At 37.8% G+C, this 21,526-nt stretch overlaps 2 protein-coding genes across 3 annotated transcripts in view; one reads left to right on the forward strand and one right to left on the reverse strand.

The window, feature by feature from the left end:
* Positions 1-3,042: 3,042 nt before the first annotated feature.
* Positions 3,043-12,620, reverse strand: LOC117304102 (COP9 signalosome complex subunit 3-like). Its single transcript, XM_033788603.1, has 13 exons — positions 12,406-12,620; positions 11,545-11,674; positions 10,790-10,908; positions 10,143-10,285; positions 9,510-9,584; positions 8,614-8,718; positions 7,889-8,029; positions 6,846-6,947; positions 6,445-6,516; positions 5,607-5,693; positions 5,109-5,222; positions 4,222-4,302; positions 3,043-3,726 (listed from the first exon to the last, which is right to left on the reverse strand). Exons 1-13 carry the CDS (start codon positions 12,458-12,460, stop codon positions 3,670-3,672), a joined length of 1,281 nt encoding a protein of 426 aa, XP_033644494.1. The 5' UTR covers positions 12,461-12,620; the 3' UTR covers positions 3,043-3,669.
* Positions 12,621-12,801: 181 nt separating this feature from the next.
* Positions 12,802-21,526, forward strand: part of LOC117304071 (paladin-like) — a 47,187-nt gene continuing 38,462 nt past the window's right edge. For both annotated transcript variants that reach the window (XM_033788565.1, XM_033788566.1), the window contains exon 1: positions 12,802-12,940. The gene's annotated coding sequence lies outside the window, so the exon portion shown is untranslated. The remainder of the gene's footprint in view (positions 12,941-21,526) is intronic.

Here is a 21,526-nt window from a genome sequence, read left to right on the forward strand (position 1 = left end):
TGCTCTTTTAAAACACGAAACATACAGGCATGCATACACTCAAGCAAAAAGGTCATTACATGAACTGACATTTTCAAAGTTAACATGTTTTTAAATCTCGAACTTCTAGAGGTTTGTCAGTTTATGTATATGGTGGATTACATAAAGTGCTTACACTGCCAGCAGCTTTTTTGCTAGCGAAACCATTCTGTAATGTTCCTTTAAAAGCGTTTACTCGGTACACTTTTTGTGTCACATTTTTTAGAGATTAAAGTTGTCTCTTTTTAGGGTTTGGTACGTGCTGTGGTAGTTTTGCTCTCTAAAAAAACTATTTACTGATAAATTTTCTCCTTCTGAGATGTGCGGTGATAGATTTAAAACTACGAGTACTTGTAGCACTTGGTATTTTACAATTTTGTTATTTTAAAGTTATATTTTGAAAGTATTTATTTTCCAAAGCTGTCTCGGACACTTAAGTGTGCGATTGAAGCATGAAATTCTATCTTTTTGTAGTTTGCAAAACAATAGTTAATGGCGTGATGTTTCGACCCTAGCAGTGTCTTTCTTGGCTAGGGTTGAAAGTTAATGGTGAAAGACTCTGCTAGGGTCGAAAACGTCAGGCCATTTACGAATTCTTTGCATTTATAACATAGGTCCTTTTTGTTGGAAAGCCGTTTGAAACGGTTTATTCTATTTTCTCATTTTTGAAGTTTGTCTAGATAATTTATTATTGAGTTGGTTTTGTTGTTTTCAGTGCATCGGCTTTTTGTATTGTTTTCTAGTTACTTTATTCAATGGCGGGTCCTAGAATTAATTTCTGACTTTAAGGGTATAGGAAGTGTAGAACACTACTACTGTACATGATTCTGTACTTTATTTCCCTTACTTTTATTTTAAGTAATTTTTTTCTTACCAAAATTCTTAAAAGTATGGCAGTCCATTGTGTTGTTTCGAAGGAGTTTACTTAAAAATCTTCGTTTTAAAGAAAGACTACCTGAAATAATCTGTGAATATGTGACTGAAAAAAGGGCTACTCTTTCAAGAAAAACTTTAGTTCTTGGCTTTCTGATTGCCCAGCAGTTGTCTTGAAAAGTGCAAACTTTACACAAATCAGACAAAATAAAATTTCCAATTTTGTTGCCCTCAGAATATACAGTAAGATTGTTATTAAATAGCCTGAAATGTCTACTCAACCCTTAACCACTATTTTCTTTGTAGGCAAACCCTTGTATTGGAAACAAATTTTGGGCACTGCTACACCTTGTTTACATGCAATTCAACTCCCGAAATGGCAAATTGTGTGCATAAAATAGCCTTTGGACACGGCTGCACTTTGTGAAAGGTTTTTAGATAGGTTTGAAGTTATATAGGATTTGAGGCATTGAATGGTGAGGTATTAATGTATATTTGGTTTGCGGTAACACCATGTGTGTATCGTCTTGCCAGGTAGAGTTGTTCTTAGGGAACTGTCTTGCTTTATTCTACTGCCGGGGAGTAGATAATCGGAGGTTCGGGAGACTTCTCAGTTCTGAAAAGAACTGTCCTGCTTTTTAACTATTACCAGGGCGGATGGTATAGAGAGTAGGTTGGAATACTACTTTAGCTTATAGGATCGTATTAACTGTACTGCCGCGTAGTCAGTTCTGAATTGGTCTCAACATTTCGACTAGCTTGCTCTAGTCATCAGGAGACTGAAGAGGTAAGAGAAGAGTGGGCTTATTTATAGGGGTTCAGTTCAGGTTTGAAGTTGTTTTCAAATCAAGTGTTTTAGAGTTGTAAAACTGTCCCTTTAGTAATATTCAAACTAGCCCGATTTTGTTGCTAGGTCGACGTTCTGTGCGGTGCATATTCTTGTAACCACAATAACAGGTTAGACTTTGCTTTCTTTTATTGTTTCATCAATACCATAATTATGTTGGAGGAAGGATGAGAAATTTTAGACTTTTGTTTGATTTCGTTCTTTTTTTATTTCTTGTGGAAAGTTGTCATTATTTTCTTATTATAAATCCTGCTCTTAAATCTACTTCTCTAGCTATCAGGATACTGTTCCCCAAAGCTTCTTGAATAAAGGGATTTTCAAGTTGTAAAATTATGTAATTTTATTACTAAAATTTGGATCCTCGTACGACCTTTTTGTCAGTATTGACTTTTGCAGTTGTATAACTGCGCCCAGGGACCAAATGCTTTTCTTTTATTTTGTGAATATTTGTAATAATATGTACACATCACCAAAGTACTATAAATTAACGTCTAATTCTGTAAATTATGTTCAAACTGTAAATATTGTAATTTGCCTTACAAGAATCTCAACTGAAATTGTGCAATAAAAAGCCTTAAAATTCTGTAAAATTCAAATGATGTATACCATGGTAATACATTTGTTAGTATTTTGTTCGCTCACGGTCATCGTTAAGTCTGTCTAAATTTTGTATGATGATCTACCTTGTGTAGCCTGAATGTTTGGCGTCACACTTTGAGGCTCGTGAATAATGCCAGATACCAGCCTGACCGCATGTTCACACATGTACCTTTGACCTCCCATTCATTTCACACGGAGATTCACAGTCAATTCGGTCTTAGGAGCTGAAACAGCTCAAAATAATTGAAACGTAAAACTGAAGTTTGGGATTCAAATAAAAATGTTTATTTTTACTAGTTCTGTACAATCAAAGTATAGTTTTATAGATAAGATGTGTTCAGTGTTCTGCATGAGATTGAAAGTTATTTCATAGAACACTAATGCAACTAGTTGCCTAAGTGTTCATGTTTTGTGTAATCAATTGTTGAGATACATGAAAATGTGGGTTTGATACGCTGTGAACCAGTGAAAACAATGCACACTGTTCAGCAAGTAAACATATAGACTTTATATTGGGTGCGTTCGTTTAGCTTCCCTGGGTCGACCCCGGTCTTCCCTCGGTGCGTTCGAATAGCTTTGATGTCATTCCAGGGGCTCACCCGGGTCAGCCCCCAGTGCCCTGCGTGTGGAGTGGGTCACTTGGTGGCTGGCCCCAGGTGCATGACGTCGCTACAAGGGTGAGTGATCGTTCGTCTAGCTCTTGTCAGGGGCTCACACGAGTGAGCACCGCGGGCCAGACCCAGGGAAGCTAATCGAACGCACCCATTGGTTGTAACAACCAACATCAGCTGTTTCCAGACAGTTTTCTCGAATATGACTTTATTACGGAAGGCATTATTTCACAGAAAAATTGTGCAAACTTCATAATGTTCAGTTAACTTTCAGACTAAAATTGAACATTTGTTATCCTTACTAATCCAGTATAACATCTTCCACATATGCTACTTAGCTCATGCTACATCACATGTTAAATGAGCAAAAGTTGCAAAACCCCCACCCCACCACAAACTTGGATTCCCAACTAAAATTTGTGATGTATAGCAGACAATGACGACTGTGCAAAGCGTCTATGTTTATGAATTGCACAAACCAAGGAATTGTGATTCCGTAACTAGACAGCAATACTTATTCTAGCCATTGTGAAATCGGCAGTTAGCTTAAGGGATTTGAACCTACAACCTTGTGATTGCAAGTCCCGCAATCTAACCATGGTGATATATGGTGTTATTCCAAGGGGCAGGTTCTTGAAGGTTGGTCGTTCCAATGTCCATACTTCCTCCCACTGCACTGGCCTTCTGCCCATGAGTACATGTAGGTTGATAAAGGTGGTTTTATTTGCTGCCGCTGGCAAACACTGCAACATCATCATCTTCTCTAATACCCATACTCTGCATAAGAGAAAATATCACACCAATATTAATAAGAACATGCTACATGTAAGTGAAATAAATAAATAAACGACCAACTAATCTAATATATTTCTTTGCTAAAACTTGTCAACACTGCAGTCCAGTGTGTGCTTATATTCCATTATGTAGACCAAGGACAAAACACAGAAGAAAAAACAACAGGTCTCCTTCGGGAATTCTCTTTTCAACTGGGTATACTTATCGACTGTTTTTTACTTCACATTAACAGTAGTAATGAAAACACGATGCTACATGTTATTTGTCAGTGTAAAAAAATGCTTGGTGCCTGGTTCATACTTCCTGCGAATGCTTACTGCGATGCAAATTTCATTGCGTCACTAAGGGAAAAGGAAATTTGCGCTGACACAAGAAAAAATAAATGATCAATTACTTTATTTACTGTACAGGCTATTTTTTACAGGGTTTCATTTCTGATATAGTACCACTATCCAATATTTGTAATGAGAGACATACCTTCTGTATGAATTGTGGCGTGACTGAAATTTCTTGCTCCATCTGGCGTAGCTTCTCATCAAGTAAGATGCATTCTCGCATCTTCAAGAAAAATATTTTTTTTTAAACTCAATCAAAACTCTTATAGAAAAACTCATGATCAAAACTCAGAACATTTTAAGTCTTGCTGCTTAAAGAAATGGTACAGTATGCTATGACGGGGACTCAAACCCAAACTCTGATGATCAAAAACCCTAGAGATTGAGTCTGTCTTTAACCATTCCGCCAAGACATAACACAAGAAATAGAGTTCTGCCCTTGCACTAGAAAATTTGAGCTCAAATCGGTCGTTGAAGTTGCGAGATATTAATAACAGAAAAAAACACCTTTGTCGCACCATGGTCACCTGAAGTTGTGTGCTTTCAGATGCTTGATTTCGAGACCTCAAATTTTAAATCTGAGGTCTCGAAATCAAATTCGTGGAAAATTACTTCTTTCTTGAAATATATGTTACTTCAGAGGGAGCTGTTTCCCACAATGTTTTATACTATCATCCTCTCCCCATTACTCGTAATGAAGAAAGGTTTTATGATAATAATTATTTTGAGTAATAACCAATAGTGTCCACTGCCTTTAAAACTCAATTTACCAATTAATGATCTTATATAAGAAACAAAAATTGTTGAGTTTTGCAATAGAATGTAATGAAAGTGTTGAAGCGGACGCAATAGATTTTAAATTCCTATACCCATACATATAATGCTTTTAAAACTATTAATTACCCATAAATAATCTTCTATAAGAAACAAAACTTTTCAAGTAAAGCTGTTTGGCCATGAGAGGGCCAAGTTGATTATGGCATAAATTCACACATAAAGAATTTTCAAGAAATGATTTTATAAACCTACCTCTCCTTCCAAGTGTTTCAGTAACGATGGATTATCGTATTTTTCCGGGTTGTCATGGAAACTGACCATTCCGTCTTTTTTGCTGATGCTGGCATAGATCTGTCCTTCCTCAATCTGATTGAAAAAAATGTTGATAACAATATTTGATTACTTAATTGATTTATACTAATTTCTAATAATCTTTATAAACCCTTTACGGACCACAGCGGCCACAGGTGGCTTCAGCAATATGCCCATAGCGGCCACAAATAGCAGCAAGGTATGACCTACTTCCATTCGCACATAGAGGTCATGTTCAGATATGCAATTTTTCAATGTAGTATTAAACTAGAATCACAATTTCAAAAGACAAAACTAATTTTTCTAATTCATGTGATTTTTTTTTAAATGTTTACTGACAAAACTTGATTTAAAGAAATGAACCATACTAGCAATGTCTGAGCGTTTTGTGATGCTTTATAGACAAGTTATAAGACCAAGTTAAAAGAGTAACCTTACCATGGACAGAACATGAAGTTCTGCTTCTTTGGCTGATGTAAGATGAACCCTTCTTGCTATGTCACTCAGCGATAACGTCAAAAAAGTCTACAGTAACACAAACAAATACAGATGTTAACATTTAGTACTGGATAAGAAAAGTTTTAAAGTTTGAGAAGTACATATCAAATGGTGTCAGATTTGGTGATGTGGCTGTAGTCGATAATCCTAACTTAGGCCCAGTCCCAGGGGTCGATTTCACAAAGAGTTAGGACTAGTCGTAACTTAGGACTAGTCCTGCAAGATATTACAAAAGTATGGCTAGTCCTAAGTTGGGACGAGTAACTCTTACTCGTCCTAACTCAAGATAAGACTAGTCTTTACTCTTTGTCAAATCGACCCCAGGTCTCTTAGTGAGGTTTTCAAAACTTAATGCTAGCAAGTAACTTGTTCCAACTCGAAAAAGACTAGTCTCAACTCTTAGTGAAATCCACCCCTGACCTGTCAAGACATAAATCAACCAACTATGTGAATACTCCAACCTGACTTGAGGAAAATAGGTAATTGCATGCTGGACAGGAGCATTTGGAAATCCATCACAAAATGTCCGGTAGAAGTCGATGGAATGAATGAATTGAGAGTTTTAGTTCAAATGAACTCTGCTGTCAATAACAAAAGTTTTTTTTTAAGATCTCCAATGACCACAAAATGCCTTCACTAAGGGAGTGAGCTTTCATATAGAAAACAAAATCATTGTTTGTTATTGTAAGTTAACTTAACTTTCAAAATATCCAGTCCATCAATCCTGTCTGTACTCAACAATTTTCTCAATTTATTTCAAGAGCACAATTCCTCCTACCTTTGTAAGTCTTTGAATATTCTTGCCATACATTGACGTCACGACTTGTTTAACCAATCCCATGTTCTGCTCCTATACAAGGAAGAAAACGAGTAATGACCGTTATCACAAACTAACCTCAAGAAGGACCAAGTCCGATTAACAGCTAATGTTAACAGGTACAATGGCAGGTATGTTAAAAAAAACTGTGATCAGAAAAGCGTGCGAGCACAAAGCCTGCTGACTTTGGACGGGTGATTATGGACCGGGATTGACCTAGGTTAGAGGCCACTCTCTGGCGTTATTCACGAGTCTCTAAGTGTGACATCAGATGTTCAGGCTAACTGACACCTAGAACTAGGAATGTGTCTCTACAGGGCACTATCTGATGAGTCCAAGTCGCCTACTCAACAATGTCTTACCCTTGTGAATTGCTCAGAGTGTTTGAGAATGACGTTTCTTATTTCCTGTGGGTTGTTGGTATTATACGCATTGGCCAGCTCGTGGTAGGGCTGGCTCAGCGGCTGCAAAAAAGAAAAGAAACCCAATGTTAAAATTATTTTCAATCGCAACTATCATCTTCATACAATGAACTACTTTTTTGTTTAAGTGGGCCATGTACTCTCAGTGCCTGCAGAAAATTCTTGCTCTGTGAATCTTTTTCTAATCATGTGATGTCAGAAGACATTTTGGTTTGGCCATTTCCATACAATTTTAGCGAGGTCAATAGCTTTCAAGTAATAGCAGCTCCTTTGCACAGAGTGTGTATTTATTGTCTGTAATTCCATGCGCAAAACAATGGGTGCGTTCGATTAGCTTCCCTGGGTTGCTCACTCGGGTGAGCCCCTGACAAGAGTTAATCGAACGAACACACTCCCAATCTCGTGTGTTGTCATGCACATCAGGTCACCCCCAAGTGACCCACTCTACAAGCAGGGCACTGGGGGCTGACCCGGGTGAGCCCCTGGAATGATGTCAAAGCTATTTGAACGCAACGGGGGCAGACCGGGGTCGATTCAGGGAAGCTAAACGAATACACCCAATACACTACTGGAGCATTTAAAGGGGCATCTAGGCAGTGCCAAGGGGCATGGAGGCGACGGTCTTTATTGCCTCCTTGAGGTATAAAGGCCAAGTCACACTGCAGTGATAACGAAAACAAAACGATCACGACGCAAAGAGAACGCATTGTATTGGTTGAATCGCTCCACGCACAATACGCACAAGCTCATTCAACCAACATAATAGAATGTGTTCTCTTTGCGTTGTTATCGTTATTGTTCTCGTTATCGCTGCAGTAATATCAAGCCTTAAGGCCTAATTGTCTACTGACTGCCTGTAAACTTGTTTTTGTTCATCGTTTTTCTTTGTCGCGCCTTGAGCGCCTACTTGTTAGGTGGATATGTTTGCGCTTTACAAGTGTCATATTATTATTATTATTATTATAAACTGTGTGGAAGCCTACCTTGATAAAGCGACTAACAACCTGCGATGTGTACTTGGGTAAAACCGTAACCTTCCCATGGTGGATGAGAGAGACTACAATGAACTTCTTATAGGCTTCTAGCATGATGTGACTGACTGCCATACTGGGTGTGGTAATAGCCTGAGTGGGAAATACACAAATCGTAATAATATTTATAGAGCGGCTTTGCCTAAAGATTAGGGGGAAAAAAACAGAAATCCGAAACTAGAAGATTGAATTAGGCGTTACAAACTGCTTACCAACGAAAAGGACCTACATATATGGTACAAATGCAACAAAAAATTAATGGGCTAACGTTTTTACCCTAGCAGTGTCTTTCTCAAAGGCTCTAAACTATTTATTTGCAGAAAATGGGTTTTGAAAAGTCATTTAAACTGATCAAGTAACGAGGCATTCTGGAATCAGATAGGTAGAGAATTCATAGTTGGTGACCCCGCAATGTGATCTTGCTCCTTCTGTGTTCTGGGGTATTCATCAAACATGTTAATTTACCTCTTGGTGCAAAGATTAATCTGAACATTTCATTATGCAGTCACTCTCTTGCACTTACCCAACCCCCCTCCCCCCTCCCCCCCCCCAAAAAAAAAAAAAATAGAGAAAAACAAAAATTAAATACATGAAATTGCACCCAGAAATGTTAAGGCCGTCTATAAAAATATATTAAAAAGAGAGTAACACTGAATTCTAAAAAATCAAATGTTTACCACTTCAAAGAAATAAACGGCCCTCGCCCAGTTCTTGAGAGCCGAGTATATCATACCACCATAGTAATAATAGCACAGGAAATTAGTCGACTCGAAGAGACCACCCTGTCAACAAATCAAATTTATTTATTTTATTTATTTTTTATTACACTCCACACTAAAATTTATTAAAAAGTACAATCCACAAAACAGAACTTAGGACTGAGAAAGTAAATATAAAACACCAGAGCTCAAGTCCAGTGACCACTCGACCGGCCGTGACCACTCGACCGGCCGTGACAATCAATCAATCACTGGATAATGTTAATACAAGAGTAGGAAGTGCAATTAATTACGATCCTATATTAAAGCTAAAGAAGTAGTCCAGCCAATTTTCTATACCTTCTGCCTAGGTAGTAGTTAAAAAGCAGGACAGTTCTTTACAGTTTAGTTTAGTTTTATTAGACTTTACAATGGCATAAAAATAGATATACAAATCGATACACAAAGAAACGATGAATCAAAATAGCTTAAAAATACCAAGCCAGTGAGTGGCGAGGAGGAACAGGTGACCAACACCTCTACAAAGCCGTCCTGCCACAAAGAATGTCCCCTGAAACCCAGCCCACAGAATTGAGAAGTCTCCCGCACATCCGATACGTCTACTCCCAGGTAGTAGAATAAAAAAAGACAGTTCTCTAAAGAACAAACTCTACCTGGCAAGTAGATACACACATGGTGTTACCGCAAACCAAATATATAAATAAGAGTAGGAAGGTTAAAATTATTTAACTGAATATTGCACTAAATATGAATGTCACAAAATTGTTGAAATAACGTTTACACAATATTTTAGCAGAACCTTCTGCTCCCCGCCCACTAAATATTCTAAAACAATAAGATGACGAATTTATTACCTCTTTACTGATTTCAGTGATGTCAACGTCCAGGAAGGGTAGAACAGGTTTCATACATTTAGCTAGCAGACAAAGCTGAAAAGGAAGCAAGAGATCAAATCCAGAGTTAGAATACGACAGGGATGAGATTTGTCGTATGTGAAAATTCCTGAAATAGTAATGGCTTCTTATGTAGAGCTCATATCCGTCACTCAGTGATGCTTGAGGCACGACAACATTTAGTATTTTCCTGCAAGGAATATGTGGGGTTACGTTTGAATTATTACGCTTTGAATTATTATTATTATTATTATTATTATTAATATGCTGCCAATCATATCCCCAAAATGCTTTAAGTCTTATGACAAAGAATGTCTGGCCCAACTTTGTCCGACTTTGGGTACAGTTCACAAAATTCAAACAAGACCACAAAACTGAACCTGGACATCATCAAGTGGTTCCAGTTAGAATATACCTTTTTCATGGTGCAGCCATCTTGAATTTTTCACACTGATATCAATGTAACCAAACCGAGATTGGAAGAACAAAAAAATCTGGTTCCTATTTTCAAAATGATTATTAGCTTTCATTATTGTTATTCGATACAAGGAACAAGACCAAGATGGAGGCAGAGGTCTATTCAAGGTCCCTTACCTGACAGAGGTCAGCATGGATTGATGTAAGTTGCGCAGCGTGCATCTGTATCTTATTGACTGCCTTGCACATGATCTCAATCCCTCTAAGGTACTGTTTCTTCTCGATCAGAACTCTCGTCAGCTGGTGGGCAAGACTAGCATCTGATGAAACAAATGTCATGTCAATGTAGTAGATTTATCAAATAGTCATTAATATTCCCCTCCGAATAAACAATCTACACGTACACCCTCTCTATCACCCGTTGCATTTATGCCAGTTTTGGTTTCTGCAGCGTACTGATACAGATACAGATGCAGATTCCAACCCACCCCCCCCCTCCCCCTCACTCCAATCTCAAGATAATCCAGACCAAGTACAAAAGAAACAAACTCCTTCCAATAAACTTTAAGAATTTAGGAGACTACTTAGTTCTGAAAAGAGCTGCCTGGTTATTAAAGGCACTGTACTCTATTGGTAACTACTCAAAGTATTTTGTTGCATAATGCTTGTTACTGGTTTTCAGCTGTTGTTTGCTTTTTATCCTGAAAATCATGTGGAAATTTGGTTGGTAATCCTGTTTTTATCAAGGCAAAAATTCCCTGCTAAGCAAATTTTTGTGGTAAGCAGCTCTACAAAATTGGGCCCTGGTTTGGGCTATTACTTACAGCTATCTGTTGCAAAGCGAACCTGTTCACCGTTGCACATGCTGAAGAACAGCTGAGTCTGTGAGAAGAGAGTTTCAAAGTCCGGAGCAGAGCCAGATGGTAAAGTGAACTTGACATTTCTAGAGAAAGGACAAAAACAGAAAAAAAATTTGCGGAGAGAATGAAAAGTTTGTAACACTATTGATTGATGCACAAAAATGTGCATAGAGAATGAAAAGATTTTTCTGATTTTTCTGAGTGAATCAGTGAGGCTTTGTACACCAACCAGGGAGATTTTTTAGAATTACATTCAACATAATATTAACAGGGGAAAAGTTTTGACGATTCGGGAGATTTCCAAGTTGGCTCAACTTTCTGCAGTATCGAGAGTTGGCTGCTCTGCTCATCCCCCCCCCTTCGGCTTGATTCTTCACGGAGGTAACAAAGGCGATTGCCTCCATGCCCTCTGGTCATTGCTTTCATGCCCTTAAAAGTATGCAGTAGAAATTTACAATAGGGTGCCTTTACCAAGGAGAGTTTACCTGAGTGCCCTGTCATCAATTTCACCAAAATCTTCCTAACTTAGGATTAATCTTAGGACTTAGGACGAGTAAAGTTCTATATCCAAACACGTTGGGCGCATTGAACCCATCCTAAGTTAGGACAGGTTACTCGTCCTAACTTGAGGATTAATCCTAGCGTTTAGTGAAATTGGCTGCTGGACAATTTAAATTTGCCCCTTCCCCCCAGCTTTAAAGGAGAATCCCAAATCTTACAGAACAGCGAGGACACCCAGCGAGTGAAGCTGTGGATCCAGCGTCTCTAGAATCATATCCAGATTGGACGCATTCTTCTTCAAGAGTTCCAAACTCTTATTGATCTCCTCACAAAGTTGTGCAAAGTTTCCTAAATGAGCAAGAACAAAAATACATTGACAATCGATAGACAGATAGGGAATAGAAAATTCATTACAAAGTTTAGTCTATCATTATTAAATTGATTATGGAATTATTAACAAAATATACAAAATAATAACATTATTGTGTGTTTGTTTAACTCCACTTCTCAAAAAAACATAGACAGATCAGAGTGTTTCGTTATAGTAGTAGTACACTACTATACAGGCAGGCCTAACACTAACAGTAGTTTTAATTTTGTAACAATTTAAAAGTCAAAAGACTGGCTCTCTCTACCCTGTACATTCAGTTAAAATAGTTTAAAGCTAAGCTAGTGTACTGTAGACTAGTAATAGTAGCAAGTGATTTGTTTATTTTTCTATTTATTTATTTTATTATAGTAAGTGCCAAACTCTGCCTAAAAAGGGGTGTAAACCGACGCTCACCATGCTCAGATCACAGTCACAAAATACGAACGCAACAAACAAAAAGGTACTTATTATTTTATTACAGAATAAAGTTGTAAAACAAGAACCCCGTAATCATGGCAATAAATAAACAACGGGGAAACGGAACTGCAAACAGAAACAGAAATTTGATTAATAGTGTTGTTAATTTTGAAATAAAACAACAATATGACTGATCATCTACTTCTGATGCCACTGAAGTTTATCACGAAACTGGTTGAACTGCCATTTTCTAAACATTATTCACACACACCACAAAAAAGTGACAACTCACCTTCTGTAGAAAGTGTGACTACGGAATTAACGAATCCCTCCACCTGTGAGGCCATTTTGAAAACCTTTGATCAAGAAACGAAAACAAAAATTGACTTTGAAAAACAATAAATCGGGTCACAGAGACGTCAACCAAATAATTATTTCACACAGTCGGGGTTTATTGTGGACTTTTCCTCAAAGAACGATCGCCCCATTATAACAACTGTACATGATAGTCGATGCAAAGTCGGTGGGGCGATTTGGTCATTACAAAATTAGTTTATTAACGGTGTCTGAAATAGCGCCCTCCCTTGTCCACCTGTGGCTGTAAACAATCCGTAACCATTTTATGACAGGCAACAACAACAATTTGCAAATTCAACAGTCGTTGTGTCACACTCCTCGATCTCTCGACGCGACTCGCACGCTGTTTATATTTTATGGGCTTCGGATCCTACGAACCTTTCCTGCCTTTTTTGTCGAAGCATCTCATCTTGTTTTTGATGAAAAGCTTGAACCAAAATATGTGATTTGTGATTCTTCGGATTAGTGAGGTGAGTGCATTTTAATTCTTGGTAAAAAATTCATTGCTACAAACTTTTTTAAGCCCGAGCGATTTGCTTTCTCTTTTGGCTGGATCGATTTTGGAATTTACCATCCAATGATCCATGTGGTGACGGTCATGCTGGTCCGTCGGTTTCTGCTTTGAGCATGTAGAAATAGTAGCCCAGGTTGGACGTCCTACCAGGGCCCAATTTCATAGAGCTGCTAAGCACAAAAATTTGCTTAGCATGACATTTTTTGCCTTGATAAAAAAAGGATTACTAACCAAATTTCCACGTGATTTTCAGGACTAGCAAACAATAGCTGAATACCAGTCCGAAGCAACATGCAAAGACTGGAAATTTGGATGTCATTCCTGTTTTTATCAAGGAACAAATGTCATGCTAAGCAAATTTTGGTGTACATCACCTTGATCGTTCCCAGCGTTGGTCGATTTCCAGCGCTGTGTACGAAACAACCGCGGGTTCGAGGGAATTGTTTCTTGTTCGTCTGCTTATTAAACAATGACAAATGGCAAATGGCAAAATTAAACAATGACAAATGGCAAATGGCACCCTCAGCTTCGCCTCGAGTGCCATTTTCCCCCTCGGGTGTACAAAACGCCATAGACCCTGTCACAGCGTGTAACAGTTGTATAATGGGATAACTTTCCGTTACCCTGTTTATTTTATGCGGCTTAGTTAGTTTGGATCAAGATAAAAATCTAGAGGCCTTAATGTATGTCCTTTTTATTTTAATTTAAGTCGAAGAAGACATGGAAGACTGACTTTTTTATTTTAAAGGGGTTTTTGACTGTTGGCAGAGTTTACTGCCACATTATTTTGCTGGTTAACTGTAATAGAAAAATTGATAGGACTCCGACTATTTTAGCCCCTACTTGGTTTATTTTTTTATACTAGGATGTGATTCGAATGAATAAGTTAGTGGTGGCGCCCTATAAAAAAAAATCCGAAAAAAGATCTGTGTCCTAGTTCAAGAGAGCTGCATAGTTCAAAGAATTAATGCCAATCAAATTTTTTATGAGCAAATATGGTCAGAATTATCTTGGGAAAAGTTCCTCTGGCCACCAGGTTTTCTGGTGATACACACACACTCGTTGAATTATTGATACAAATTTTTTTTTACACTCATATAGCGCTTTTCACACCCGGAGGGCGTCCCAAAGCGCTTCACATTATTACCCCTGGTCACTGGGCCTTAATTCACTCCTTAAACTATCTCAGCTCCCTGGTGGGGAGTATGCAGCCTGTTCAACATTAATATGCGCTACTCGGCTAAATCAATCACAAGAACCATCTCTGCCCTCACAGGTACCCATTTACCCATGGGTGGAGAGAAGCAATTATAGTTAAGTGTCTTGCTCAGGGACACAAGTGTCACGACCGGGATTCGAACCCACACTCTGCTGAACAGAAGCATCAGAGCTTGAGTTCGATGCTCTTATCCACTCGGAAACTTAACTCCCATTGAAATACGTGTACTATTTATGCCTTGAATTTCTACATTTAAAGGATTGGGGTACTTTTTGTAACACAAAACACAATGCCCACAGATTTTACATTTAACTTACACAGTTTGAAGATAATGATATAGAAAGCTTCCCTTCAAATAATGCTTGCTGAGGTGCTGTAGTTTTTGAGTAATTTGTAAAACAATGTCATGAAAATCAATATTACTTGCTAAATAATAATTTTTAGTCTCACTGAGCCGAAAATTATTTTGTGACTTTTTTTTCTTCTTCATTATTTCTCAAAAACTACAGCAAAGTCTCAGTAAGTAATATTTTAAGGGAAGCTTTCTACTTATAATAGATGTTATTAAAATTAAGCTATCTAATGTAGAGTGTCATGGCCGAGTGGTTAAGAGCATCGAATTCAAGTTCTGGTGCGTTTTCACCGGAGTGTGGGTTCGAATCCTGGTCGTGACACTTGTGTCCTTGAGCAAGATACTTTACTATAATTGCTTCTCTTCACCCAGGGGAATAAATGGGTACCTGCGAGGGTAGAGGTTGATATTGTGTTTTTACCAATACACACTGCACACAGCACATAAAAGCCAAGATGACAGTGTACACCTTTCATTCCCACCAATTCAGACCGTTACACGGGTGCCCTTAATTTCATAAATTTCATAGCTTTTCTCTCCAAGCGCTATATTTTTTTAAGCTGCTGAAAGAATTTGCCCATCTCAAGACTATGATTGGGATCAGTATTCAGGGAGTAAAAGTAGGCCAGTTCATTGCAAAGTGTGGGCTCTTCTTTTAACTGGGTCAAAAAAATACAATTTGCAAACTTCAAACTGCAAGTGCAATGGTCTTTCCAATGGGTTACAAATAATGTTGGCAGTTCCACCCTGTGTAATTTGGTTTTCAAAATGATCTTAAAACTTGACTTGATTTGTTGAGATTTTTGTTATGAAAACAACAAACCTTTACAGGGCTGTATGCTTCGTTTTTGAAAGGGCAAGGGCACCAAGGTATTTTATCTTTGGCAAAGGAAATTGTAAGTTTCTACTGGAGCATTTCAAGGGCACCAAGGCAATGGCAAGGGGCAACGGAGGCAACAGCCTCCTTTGCCTCCGTGAAGTATCAGGCCTGCCTTCAATTACTATATAAAAAAACTACAACAACCACAACAAAAAATGGAAATAAAACAAAAACATAAATCTAGTACTTCAATTGCCTCAATTGCCCTACGTGTCAAATTAACAATTTACCTCGTAGAGGTGCCCTTTTCCATGAAGAAAACATCTTGGTGCCCTAACCGTTTAAAGGCAGTGAACACTATTGGTAATTTGTCAAAGACTAGCCTTCACAGTTGGTGTATCTCAACATATGCATAAAATAACAAACCTGTGAAAATTTGAGCTCAATCGGTCATCGAACTTGCAAGATAATAATGTCACACAAAGTTATGTGCGTTTAGATGGTTTATTTCGAGACATCAAGTTCTAAATCTGAGGTCTCAAAATCAAATTCGTGAAAAATTACTTCTTTCTCGAAAACTATGGCACTTCAGAGGGAGCCGTTTCTCACAATGTTTTTTACCATCAACCTCTCCCCATTACTCGTCACCATGCTAGTCATTATTTTGAGTAATTACCGATAGTGTCCACTGCCTTTAAAAAACGTAGCATTAAGCTTGTGGTTCCTCTAGGTTTTAAATGTATCTTCTGAACAACCAGGAAATAATTTTATATTTTTTATTAATGGTCTGAGTATACTAATCTTTTATTTTATTAAAATATTTTATTTTAGTAAAGCTACATTATGTATTTAAACAATTTTTTATCAAACTCTGGATTTTTAACAGCCAATCTGAAACTAAGCTCGTTGACTATCTTCTGTCGCCACGGTAATGCCTACATACATGTATTAGAAGCTTAACTATGCACGTTTCATTATGCATGAACAATCTGCCAATAATTGCACTATGTTTAATATTCACCTATCTGCGTTTTGCGTTGTCGTGTAGCTAAGTTATTAACTGATAAAAATCATAGTAATCACTGGCAATACACCAACAATAAAAAAAAACGCCATGATAAAACAGAGTTGTCAAAAAGTACACAAGAAGTCTGATTAACCAAATAGCAACAGAGGGAGAGGCAAAAACAGCATAGGGCGGGTAGAGATTATTTTCTTGAGCGTTGCAGAGGTAGCGAGATCTCCTCCAACCTCATGAGAGAGTTCCAAAGGTCATTGGTTTAGCGCTAGACAACGCAAATATCCTTCGGAGTGAAGGCTTTTGCGTAGAAATAAATCGCCTCTTTGAGTTCTCGATGCGTTGGAGTCTCTTTCGCTGAAGGAGGACGCTATGCGTCTTGATTGAAAAAAAGCTGATCACACAGTCGGTAAATTACTCTCTTTTTTTCTGTCTAGCTTACAACATTTTTTTATGGAATAGCTTTGCTCTTAAGGGAAGGTGTAACCTTGCAACTCTTGCGGAGTGTTTTTGTAAAAAAAAAGTATTGATTTTTAAGTGTTTAGTGCAGATGATGGAAATAAACAGTGGCTGTTTTTTTTCTGCATTGATGTGCATTGTTAATAATTATGATTGACGATGTGTACATTTGCGTAGCTACAACATGTTCCTAGTTGTGATACTATTAATTTTACTTCAAGGTAACTATAGGCTATGCATAGTGAAACAAATTATTAATGTCTCATTGTATACTGTTGTAAAGTGCTACTCACACAACATAAATTTTAACAGTGGTCCCTTGCTTAAAGCCAAAAACAGGGCCCAATTTCATAGGGCTGCTTAGCAGCCAATTTTGTGCTTACTGTGCAATTTTCCATTTCATAGCGCTTCAAGTTTACACTCCATCAAGAAATCTTCGATCAAGTTCCATGCTTCTTCTCATTGAACCCAAGTCTCAACACTCATGGGGTGACAGGTCTTATTCTTCAGGCTGCGCCACGCATCTGGAACTCTCTACCACTTAATCTTAGATCTTGTCTTTGTACCACAACATTCAAATCTCTTCTCAAAACTTATCTTATGTCACAGTTTTTCAAGGACTAATTTTGTTGTGTCTGTTTTTCTTTGTTTTGTTTTGTTTTTGTTTGTTGTTGGTTTTTCTGCGCCTTGAACACCCAGCAGGGTGGATACGTGCGCATTACAAGTCTTATTATTATTATTATTATTAACCGTAAGCTCACAAAAAGGCATTCTAACCTTCCAAATGAAGGAATGAAAGAAGAAACACCCTGATCACACAAAGTTGTGTGCGTTCAGATGTTTGATTACGAGACCTCGAATTCTAAACCTGAGGTCTCGAAATCAAATTCGTGGAAAATTACTTCTTTCTGGAAAAACTACATTACTTCAGAGGGAGCCGTTTCTCACAATGTTTTATACCATTAACCTCTCCCCATTACTCTTTACCACGAAAGGTTTTACACATTGCCTATAATTATTTTTAGTAATAACCTATATTAACTGCCTTTAACACGTGTATTTAAATAGGATTTGAGTCATTGCATGGTGAGGTATCAATATGTTTGGTTTGCGGTAACACACTAACTGGCAAGTGCATTGGTGTTACCGCAAACCAATTTGTTGACATGTCTGTATTATGAAACGTGAATATTACTCACATAAAATCAAATTTTAAAAAGTCATGTTACCTGTGTAAATTTTCATTCATTTTGTAAAAATTTAAATTTTTGGTTGTGTTTTTTGTGTGCTTTGACTTCAAGTGGATTTAGGATTTTCAAAGTGTTTGTCACCAAAATACAAAAAAATAAATTAAAAACTCCCGCCCTTTTTTTTCTTCATACAGTAATTGTATATAATCTTTTGGAAATATCACCGCCTGTCACATTCGTGCGTCAGTTGGCCGTCTCCTATATTCACATCATCGACATCAGGAGATTTGTCTCTTGTATTAAATTAAAAACTCCCGCCCATTTTTTCTTCATATTGTACATTAATCTTTTGGAAACATCACCGCCTGTCACATTCGTGGTCAGTTGGCCGTCTCCTATATTCACATCATCGACATCAGGAGATTTGTCTCTTGTATTAAATTAAAAACTCCCGCCCATTTTTTCTTCATATTGTATATTAATCTTTTGGAAACATCACCGCCTGTCACATTCGTGCGTCAGTTGGCCGTCTCCTATATTCACATCATCGAACTCAGGAGATTTGTCTCTTGTATTAAATTAAAAACTCCCGCCCATTTTTTCTTCATATTGTATATTAATCTTTTGGAAACATCACCGCCTGTCACATTCAGGCGTCAGTTGGCCGTCTCCTATATTCACATCATCGAACTCAGGAGATTTGTCTCTCGTATTAAATTAAAAACTCCCGCCCATTTTTTCTTCATATTGTATATTAATCTTTTGGAAACATCACCGCCTGTCACATTCGTGCGTCAGTTGGCCTCCTCCTATATTAACGTCATGGACAGCAGGAGATTTGTCTCTTGTCTTAAATTAAAAACTCCCGCCCATTTTTTCTTCATATTGTATATTAATCTTTTGGAAACATCACCGCCTGCATTCGTGCGTCAGTTGGCCTCCTGTATTCACATCGGAGATTTGTCTCTTGTCTTGGTATTGTGCAGTGGCTGTGTCACTAAGCGTGAGATTTTAAGCCTATAACCGGTACCGCCGCCGATACTCTTAAATTTTAACACCAAGAGAGTGACATCTGAGATGTTCTGATCTGGATAATTTCCATCGAAGAAGAATGCTTGAGTGACGGGAAGGGGGAAATGCTAGCCCTTAAAGGGTTTTGATACCTTTTGTAGATCAAGCTTTTGGCCATGACATGAATCCCTACTCGCTGTGAACACATGTCATATAATTTACCTGTAGAAGTTTCAGCTTCATTAGTCATCAAGTTTTTGAGGGGAAAAAAGGAAAATTACAGAGCATGTGTTTTCAAGAGAGTTGTGAAAATCTGTTGTACCATGGAGGAAGTTCTTTCTCCATGGTTGTATTTTTGTCTCACTGAGATAAACAAAAATTGTGAAATTGTTTTACAAATTTCTCAAAATACAATGAGAGAAAAAACACCCTTGTTGCACTAAGCTTGTGTGCTTTACAAAAATAGTTATAGGAATTTTAATTGAAATTTAGTTGCCCAATGATTTGCGTGACTGTGTTGAACATCTGTGAATGTCCAACTGCATATCTCTACATGTAATGCTGGTTTTTTTTTTACAAGCCTGAAGAATGATTGTCTTTTGTGGAATTCTGTAGGGTTTAAGTGTGGGAGATACTTCTGCAACAAAGTTCAATATTCAATAAAAAAATCATTATTTTGGAATTGTGGGAGTTTATTTCTAGCCTCTTTTTACCATATGCAAGTTCCCTTCACACACCCTTTCTTTCATTATTATTTCTCTGACCTGACAAAATATTATCTAATTGTGTGTGTTGGTTGTCATGGTTATCTGGGAATATTTGAAGCGGTTCCCTATGATAACAATGTCCCTGGAGGCTTGATGCTATGCCTGGCGATTCCGTAACAATGCAGTATTCTCTCGAATTGCTGATAGTATTTCATGACGTTTAAGGAAAACCATGCAATTTCGAGGCATGTTTCTGTGGAACATTAAATTCTACTAAAAAAACATCTTTCTAACCATGCATTTCATTACAAATGGTTTAAAACGCTTTTCATGGACCGCTTTTTCTTTACTGTAGGCCTGTATTGTTATTGCCAACTTGAACTCTTCTGAGTTTATGATTTGTGTGCATGTGTATACATGACTGTACACGTTTGGTTATTGTCAAAGACCAGTCTTCTCACTTGGTGTATCCCATCATGTGCATAAAATAACAAACCTGTGAAAATTTGAGCTCAATAGGTCATCGAAGTTGCGAGAAAATGATGAAAGAAAAAACACCCTTGTTGGACGAATTTGTGTGCCTTCAAATAGGAATTACCTCTTTCTCAAAAACTACATTACGAATCAGAGGGAGTCGATTCCCACGATGTTTTATACTATCAACATTTCTGCAGTGCTCGTTACCAAGTCAGTTTTTAAGTTAATATTTGTTTTGAGTAATTACGAAACAGGTACCTTCCCTTTAAGGACAGGCCCAATACTAAAAAAAACCCTCCAAATTCCTAAAATTGTTAGCTCAGAAAAATCACACAATATTGTACGTCATACATGTAACACAATATGATGTACATGTACTGCACTACCAAATAAACAGGAAGCATAATGCCAACTTAATCATACAGCCCTGTCAAAGTTTCTCATCCATATACGCATCGTAAGTGATTGCGCTTTGCAGCATTAACGCCGTACCCTTGGAATCTGAAGAAAGCTATCTCACGGTTGCCATGGTGTTGGCCAAGAGGACTCAGCAACAAATAAATTTGTCATTCGGCGTAAATTTGCTGAAAATGTCAACCTTGTGAGCTGACTTCTTCGTGTCGGTCCTAATCTTGTGTGGGTGAAGGTTGGTTCACTGTTTAGTGTATGAGCGGTGTACATGTTTGTTGTGTCAGGCCTGGATTAACATGTATACACTGAGGCGATGTAGGACACGGCCCCAGTTGCCCCTCTGGTTTTGGCCTTGGTGCCCCTTCAAAAGTTACCCATAGACTTATAAGATTTTCCAGTGGAAGTCCCTGTTTTTACGAGCCATGTAAGTGAATGTTGTGTCAGGCCTGGAATTCCACAGAGGCTACGTAGGACAAGGCCTCTGTTGCCCTTCTGGTTTTGGCCTTGGTGCCCCTTCAACAGTTACCCATAGACTTATAAGATTTTCCAGTGGGCGTGCTCTTTGGAGTCCGTTTTTAGTTTTCTGTGTGGACGATTGCGTTTCTTTAAATACATTAGTGTTTTTTCAAATATAGTTTATGGTTTTTTTTCTATCATATTGTTGGGGAAGTAAGTTTTGCCATGAAATATCAAATTTAGATAGGTTTAATAAATCAATAAAGAAAACCTGAGAAAAAGACTTGACCACTGTTTTGGCTATAATTGTAAAAAGCTACTGGCAAAATGCTGTACGTACGTATAATAGATCCTTCCCATGAAATAATTAATTGCACGTAGTGCGTGCGCACTAACAGTTTGGTTGGCAAAATGTGGGAACA

This window comes from Asterias rubens, chromosome 20 (assembly GCF_902459465.1).
Source record: "Asterias rubens chromosome 20, eAstRub1.3, whole genome shotgun sequence".
Lineage (NCBI taxonomy): Eukaryota > Metazoa > Echinodermata > Asteroidea > Forcipulatida > Asteriidae > Asterias > Asterias rubens.

Excerpts from the sequence above, each read along its gene's own strand:
- LOC117304102 (XM_033788603.1), bottom strand. The coding sequence starts at position 12,460 with ATGGCCTCACAGGTGGAGGGATTCGTTAATTCCGTAGTCACACTTTCT. Across the intron at positions 11,675-12,405 it reads AGTCACACTTTCTACAGAAG|GAAACTTTGCACAACTTTGT; the intron begins GTGAGTTGTCAC and ends TTGCTCATTTAG. Across the intron at positions 10,286-10,789 it reads TCGCTTTGCAACAGATAGCT|ATGCTAGTCTTGCCCACCAG; the intron begins GTAAGTAATAGC and ends TTGTTTCATCAG.